The sequence below is a fragment of the Oncorhynchus tshawytscha genome, unplaced genomic scaffold, assembly GCF_018296145.1.
Source record: "Oncorhynchus tshawytscha isolate Ot180627B unplaced genomic scaffold, Otsh_v2.0 Un_contig_82_pilon_pilon, whole genome shotgun sequence".
NCBI lineage: Eukaryota > Metazoa > Chordata > Actinopteri > Salmoniformes > Salmonidae > Oncorhynchus > Oncorhynchus tshawytscha.
Genome location: NW_024608987.1, coordinates 70,001 through 77,881, shown reverse-complemented (window position 1 = coordinate 77,881; position 7,881 = coordinate 70,001). Strand labels below are relative to the sequence as shown.

At 50.1% G+C, this 7,881-nt stretch overlaps 1 protein-coding gene across 2 annotated transcripts in view; it reads left to right on the top strand.

Moving 5' to 3' along the window:
• Positions 1–2,637: 2,637 nt before the first annotated feature.
• Positions 2,638–7,881, top strand: part of LOC112241559 (dihydropyrimidinase-related protein 1) — a 27,054-nt gene continuing 21,810 nt past the window's right edge. Inside the window, exons 1-2 of one of the 2 annotated variants that reach the window (XM_042313967.1) lie at positions 2,638–3,259; positions 6,079–6,167. In XM_042313967.1, coding sequence (XP_042169901.1) covers positions 2,882–3,259; positions 6,079–6,167 — 467 coding nt within the window. In that variant the 5' untranslated portion in view covers positions 2,638–2,881. Of the gene's footprint in view, positions 3,260–3,468; positions 3,714–6,078; positions 6,168–7,881 lie in introns of those variants that run through there. The other variant, XM_042313968.1, reaches the window with a different exon arrangement.

Genomic DNA, 7,881 nt, shown 5'->3' with positions numbered 1-7,881 from the left:
CCCAAGAAGACTCCCAGCTGTAATGACTCCTAGAGACTTACCCAAGAAGACTCCCAGCTGTAATGATGCTTAGAGACTTACCCAAGAAGACTCCCAGCTGTAATGACTCTTAGAGACTTACCCAAGAAGACTCCCAGCTGTAATGACTCTTAGAGACTTACCCAAGAAGACTCCCAGCTGTAATGATGCTTAGCGACTTACCCAAGAAGACTCCCAGCTGTAATGACTCTTAGAGACTTACCCAAGAAGACTCCCAGCTGTAATGGCTGCTAAAGGTGTTTCTAACATGTATTGACTCAGGGGTAAAAAAAAATATTGCTATCTAGAACCTTTAATTAAGGGCTCTCCTCCTCGGTTGTCCTCCACAGGAGAACCTTTTGAATAACCCTTTTTGGTTCAAATCAAATCAAATCAAATGTATTTATATAGCCCTTCGTACATCAGCTGATATCTCAAAGTGCTGTACAGAAACCCAGCCTAAAACCCCAAACAGCAAGCAATGCAGGTGTAGAAGCACGGTGGCTAGGAAAAACTCCCTAGAAAGGCCAAAACCTAGGAAGAAACCTAGAGAGGAACCAGGCTATGTGGGGTGGCCAGTCCTCTTCTGGCTGTGCCGGGTGGAGATTATAACAGAACATGGCCAAGATGTTCAAATGTTCATAAATGACCAGCATGGTCGTATAATAATGAGGCAGAACAGTTGAAACTGGAGCAGAAGCACGGCCAGGTGGACTGGGGACAGCAAGGAGTCATCATGTCAGGTAGTCCTGGGGCATGGTCCTAGGGCTCAGGTCCTCTGAGAGAGAGAGAGAGAATTAGAGAATGCACACTTAGATTCACACAGGACACCGAATAGGACAGGAGAGGTACTCCAGATATAACAAACTGACCCTAGCCCCCCGACACATGAACTACTACAGCATAAATACTGGAGGCTGAGACAGGAGGGGTCAGGAGACACTGTGGCCCCATCCGAGGACACCCCCAGACAGGGCCAAACAGGAAGGATATAACCCCACCCACTTTGCCAAAGCACAGCCCCCACACCACTAGAGGGATATCTTCAACCACCAACTTACCATCCTGAGACAAGGCTGAGTATAGCCAACAAAGATCTCCGTCATGGCACAACCCAAGGGGGGGCGCCAACCCAGACAGGATGGTCTATTTATAACCATTTTTGATTCCATTTAGAACCCTTTCTATAGAGGGTTCTACATGGAACCAAAAAGGGTTCTACTGTCATGCCTTGACCTTACAGAGACGTTTTATTTCTCTATTTGGATAGGCCAGGGTGTGACTAGGGTGGGCATTCTAGTTTCTGTTTCTATGTTTTGGCCTGGTATGGTTCTCAATCAGGCACAGCTGTCTATCGTTGTCTCTGATTGGGAATCATACTTAGGCAGCCTGTTTTTCCACCGTAGTTGTGGGTAGTTGACTTTGTTAGTGGCCTGTATAGCCCTAGTAAGCGTCACCGTCGTTGTCGTTTCTTGTTTTTGTTGGCGACATTCAAAATAAAAAGAAATGTACGCTCATCATGCTGCACCTTGGTCCGGTCGTTTCCCTGACGACGGTCGTGACAACTCCTATGGGAACCCTTTGTCACGAGCGTCGTATGGAGTAGACCAAAGCGCAGCGTGGTTAGAATACATTCTTCTTTAGTTAATGTCGTTTCCCTGACGACGTTCGTGACGTCTCCTATGGGAACCCTTTTGAACCCTGTTTACTAAGAGTGCATTTATCTAATCAAGGTATATTAGCGTTTTATTGTCGTTCATCTTTCAATTTGTTTTTGTTGAATTTTTCTTCCTCTTTGACGTTACAGAGTATTTTGTATAGACCGTTGACAAAAATATTACAATTAAATAAGTGTTTATGCTACTTTGTAACACAATTAAATGTGAATAAATCCCAGGGGGGTATAGACCTTCTGTAGACTGTATGTTTAGTGGACTTTACCAGATAGATGTTTTTCTTCGGTTTTAGGTGAAGCTAATTGGGATCCCTAATAAATACACACAAATACAAATTCCTGCCTTGGCAGCAGCTAATTGGGATCCCTAATAAAGACACACAAATACAAATTCCTGCCTTGGCAGCAGCTAATTGGGATCCCTAATAAAGACACACAAATACAAATTCCTGTCTTGGCAGCAGCAAATTGGGATCCCTAATAAATACACACAACATGTAAATAGAACACATGAACCTGTAAATAGAATACATTACATGTAAACACACACACACACACACACACACACACACACACACACACACACAGGCACAAGACAGAGTGTTTAGAAATCTGTTTTGTCCATTCCAGATGTGGGTCACTAGTTAATCCCTGGATGTTTTGATGTCAGCCTATCAACAACCATTCTATTAGAGAGAGGGGTGAGAGGGGGGAAGGAGGGGGAGATTCAGGGAGAAAGAGAGACTGAGAGGGTTTGATAGAGGGAGGGGGACAAAGGGGGTAAAGAGAATGGAAGAGAGAAGGGGAAGGAGGGGGAGATTCAGGGAGAAAGAGAGATACAGAGAGGGAGAAAGAGAGAGGGAGAGAGGAGAGAAGGAGGTGGGGTTGTCTGCAGAACTCATTCTCTCTACATCTCTCTCTCCCCCGTCTTTCTCCCCCTCTCTCTCTCTGCCCCCCTGGCTCCGATAGAAACTAGAGCACTACATCATCATCATCATCATAATCGTCCTCTCCTCGAGACACGCATCAAAGTTCACGTCGCACCGAAACACAGGTGCTTTGCAGCGCGAGACCGTCGATAACGGAGTAAAAAGACTGTCCCATTTAACCGATCACATCCCAAACCTTTTTACATCAGCAGTTGTTGTTATTAATGTGAGTAGAAAGGCTACAGATACGGTCGTTATCATGTCTGACTGCAGGAGGCAGTGGAACCGGGAGAACGAGCTGCCGGTCTACCTGGCAGGAACGATTACAACCGGGCCGAACCAACGGAAATCCTACGGGATGTTTTCCTCGGCGGATGGCGCCTACGACAGCAAGACTGTAGACTGTGATAACTTTGCCGCGGGAAGGAGAGGAACCAGGACTCCCAGGAGCGTCAGCCGAGACAGGCTCCTCGACCACACCGATGACGACGTTCCTGAGACGGCCAGTGAGGCCAGTGAGGTCCGGGCTGTCGGTTCTCAGGTCAGCTCACCCGGGGAGAGAGAGGTTGTGAGGCCGGGTGTGGAGATTGAGTACCCGGCAGGGAGGCAGTGTCACTCCGGTCAGAAGAATGGAAAGGTAGGTGAAAACTGATTTTTTTTTTCCGCCCATGTTTATGTTGATTAAAAGTAGGGCAGATCGCTTGTGGATGCTACATTTCCATAGCTTACTCTGTTCTGCAGTGCAGTGACGTCAGCTAGGCTGTTCCTAAAATAGGCTACGCAGTTATATCTCTAGGCTGCCCACATCACCTGAACCGGTGACGGCCAGGTAGGCTATTAGGCTACGTGTGGTGATGAATTGAACAGCGCCGTTTTGACAGCAATCCCAGCTTCTGTCACACACACACCACACACACACACACACACACACACCGAACATCGCGGCTGCTCTGACTGCACTGCACGCGAAGACAAAAGGAGGTACTGCAGCGTTCCTTCCGCCTCTGAGTACACTGGCTGCGGGAAAAGAGAGAGAGAGAGCGAGCATGTCCGGTACTGACCACCAGGGGAATGGTATCCCACACCTTCCGGTAAGACTCCCACCTGGCGGGGCTGGCAGCCGGACGGGCTGTCTGGCTGTCTAGCGCGGAATAGCCATTGTTTTCGGTCAATAGGCGAACAAACGGCGCTGTCCATTTCAGCACCACATACTTAGTCTAACTTGTCGCCGCTGGAGGTTCCTTGGTAGACTATAGGCTTAAAAAAAGGAGATCGTTTCTGTTTATTATATTCAGTTCTACAGAGAAAACAGTGATTGTAGCCCAGACTAAAGGCACGTTGAGGTTGTCGAGGGCGACAGGGCGGTACTGCTGCTGCTACCAAGCTGCAGCCTCGGCTAGATAAATCCCTGCTCCTGATACCGTTGGCGGGGATTAAAATCTTAGTGTCGCCGGATGACTGCCAAGCAGTTTGAGTAGATGTCTGCCCTGGCCCAGTCTCCCCCATGTCAGCCAGCCAGCCAGGACGCATAATGATACCACCCCGATCGCGGAGATCAGATTTTTGACAATTTCTGCCGCGATGTGTCAAGTCTATGCGTCTGCTCTCTGCCCTGTCTCTATCTGACATGGTTGGGTTGTTGTCAGGGATTTACACGAAGTGACAATCCGACGTTGTATGTTGTGCTGCAGGTTGGAAGGAGTAGGACAATAGTCTGGACTCTGGGGGAGAGAGAGAGACACAGAAATCGAGAGTGAGAGAGACAGAGACATAAATGGAGAGTGAGAGAGAGACAGAGAGGGAGAGAGAGAGGGGGAGAGAGAGGGAGAGAGAGAGAGATAAATGGAGAGTTAGAGAGAGAGAGAGAGATAAATGGATAAATGGAGAGTTAGAGAGAGAGAGGGAGAGAGAGAGGGAGAGAGAGAGAGAGAGATAAATGGAGAGTTAGAGAGAGAGAGAGAGAGAGATAAATGGAGAGTTAGAGAGAGAGAGGGAGAGAGAGAGACAGAGAGAGAGAGAGCAACAGGGAAGACCGATTTGAGGTGTTCTTGTGAGAGGGAGATCTGTCTTGGGGATATTCTAGTTGGTTCAGTCAGAAAACATGCAGCTATTTAAATGGTGTAAAACATTGAATAAAGCTATTGTTAGAATACATGCACAGCTTTCAGGATTCTTGGTCATGTTTGGATATCGTGGCAGTGGTGGATAAAGTATCCAATTGTCATACCTGTCATACTTGAGTCACTCAGTAAAATTCTACTTGAGTAAACATCTAATAGCATTTGGTTTTAAATCATAAATGTACTTAAGTAAAAAAGTAAAAGTATAAATCATTTCAAATTCCTTATATTAAGCCAACCAGACGGCACCATTTTATTTTCCATGTTAAATTTAAAGATAGTAAAGGGTGAACACTCCAACACTCAGAAATCATCATTTACAAACTAAGCATTTCTGTTTAGTGAGTCCTCCAGATCAGAGACAGTAGGGATGTTCTCTGTTTAGTGAGTCCACCAGAACAGAGACAGTAGGGAGGACCAGGCCTAGCCTGTGTTGTGCAGTAGATGACCAGGGATGTTCTCTGTTTAGTGAGTCCTCCAGATCAGAGGCAGTAGGGATGACCAGGGATGTTCTCTGTTTAGTGAGTCCTCCAGATCAGAGGCAGTAGGGATGACCAGGGATGTTCTCTGTTTAGTGAGTCCTCCAGATCAGAGGCAGTAGGGATGACCAGGGATGTTCTCTGTTTAGTGAGTCCTCCAGATCAGAGGCAGTAGGGATGACCAGGGACATTCTCTGTTTCGTGAGTCCTCCAGATCAGAGGCAGTAGGGATGACCAGGGATGTTCTCTGTTAAGTGAGTCATCCAGATCAGAGGCAGTAGGGATGACCAGGGATGTTCTCTATTTAGTGAGTCCTCCAGATCAGAGGCAGTAGGGATGACCAGGCCTAGCCTGGGTTGTGCAATTTTTTTTGTTGCAAGCAGAGAGACATAGCGATGCTCCACACAGTCATATCTCCATGGTAACCCTTCAGCCAGTAGACGTTAGGCTACAGCATCGGGGAAGACAGACGGCGAGGTTGCCAGGGAGACGTAACATCTTTCTCCCTGGGTAGGGCGCTATCTGTAGCTGTGTATCCTTGGTGACGGGAGATGGCAGAAGATCAGGACGTCCTTTTCAACAGAAAACACATCCTTCCTAGTAGCATCTGTTCTTGTAGTTGTTGTTTCAATAAGTTATTATCAAATATCTCCTAATATCATGACTGAAAACAGTCTCACTCTGTCTCTTTCTGTCTCTCTCTCTCTCTCTCTTCTCTCTCTCTCTCTCTTCTCTATCTCTTTTCCTCTCTATCTCTCTCTCTCCCCTCCCCTGCCCCTCTCTCTCTCTCTCTCTCCTCTCTCCCTGCCTCCCCATCCCCCTCCCCCTCTCCATCCCTCCCTCCATCCTGTGTGCAGAGTGAGAGGTTGCTGATTAAAGGGGGTCGTGTGGTGAATGACGACCTGTCTCAGTATGCAGACGTCTATGTGGAAGATGGCCTTATAAAGTAAGTACATGGGATAATCTCAAAACACATTTCCTTGATTCCTCACTTCCTCTATCCTCGCCTCCTCCTCTCATTTCTCCTAACTCTCTTCACTCACCCCCCTTACCTCCCCCATCGCCCTCCTCACTTCCTCTGCCACCCGTCAAACCTCTGATCTCTCCTTACCCGGTTCCCCCATCCCCCTCCTCACTCCTTCTGCCACACCTCTCCCCCTTACCTCCCCATCCCCCTCCTCACTCCTTCTGCCACACCTCTCCCCCTTACCTCCCCATCCCCCTCCTCACTCCTTCTGCCACACCTCACCCCCAAACCTTACCTCCCCATCCCCTCCTCACTCCTTCTGCCACACCTCTCCCCCTTACCTCCCCATCCCCCTCCTCACTCCTTCTGCCACACCTCACCCCCTTACCTCCCCCATCTCCCTCCTCACTCCCTATGCCCCCTTCTGTCTCAACTCTCCTAATGCTGTTCCCTCTCTCCCTTACCCCCCCATCCCCTCCTCACTCCCTCTGCCACCCCTCAAACCTCTCATCTCTCCTAACCCTGTTCCCTCTCTCCCCTTACCTCCCCCATCCCCCTCCTCACTCCTTCTGCCACACCTCTACCCCTTACCTCCCCCATCCCCTCCTCCTCCTCCCCCTCCCCCTACCACCTGTTAAACGCCTCATCTCTCCTAACCCTCTTCCCTCTCCCCCTCCTCCCCATCCCCCCCCTCACTCCCTCTGCCACCTCTCAAACCTCTGATCTCTCCTAACCCTCTTCCCTCTGCCCCCTTACCTCCCCCTCCCCCTCACTCCCTCTGCCACCTCTCAAACCTCTGATCTCTCCTAACCCTCTTCCCCCCCATCCCCCTCTCCCCTCTTGCCACCTCCCCCATCCCCCTCCTCCTCCCTCTGCCACCTCTCAAACCTCTGATCTCTCTAACCCTCTTCCCTCTGCCCCCTCCTCACTCCCTCTGCCACCTCTCAAACCTCTGATCTCTCTAACCCCCTCTCCCCCTCCTCCTCCCTCTGCCACCTCTCAAACCTCTGATCTCTCCTAACCCTCTTCTCTCTCCCCCTCCTCACTCCCTCTGCCACCTCTCAAACCTCTGATCTCTCCTAACCCTCTTCCCTCTGCCCCCTCCTCACTCCCTCTGCCACCTCTCAAACCTCTGATCTCTCCTAACCCTCTTCCCTCCCCCCCCCCTCCTCACTCCTTCTGCCACAAACCTCTGATCTCTCCTAACCTCCCCATCCCCCTCCTCACTCCTCTGCCACACCTCTCCCCCCCTTTCCTCCCCCTCCCCCTCCCACTCCTTCTGCCACCTCCCCCAAACCTCTGATCTCCCCCTCCTCACCCCTATGCCCCCTCTCAAATGTCTCAACTCTCCTAACCCTCTTCCCTCTCTCCCCTGATCTCTCCTAACCCTCCCCCATCCCCCTCCTCACTCCCTCTGCCACCTCTCAAACCTCTGATCTCTCCTAACCCTCTTTCCCTCTCTCCCCCTTACCTCCCCCATCCCCCTCCTCACTCCTTCTGCCACACCTCTGCCCCTTACCTCTCAAACCTCTGATCCCCTCCTCCTCCCTCTTCCCCCTGCCACCTTCATCTCTCCCCTCTTCTCTCCCCCCTCCTCCTCCTTTTGCCACCCCTCAAACCTCTGATCTCTCCTAACCCTCTTCCCTCTGCCCCCTTACCTCCCCATCCCCCTCCTCACTCCCTCTGCCACCTC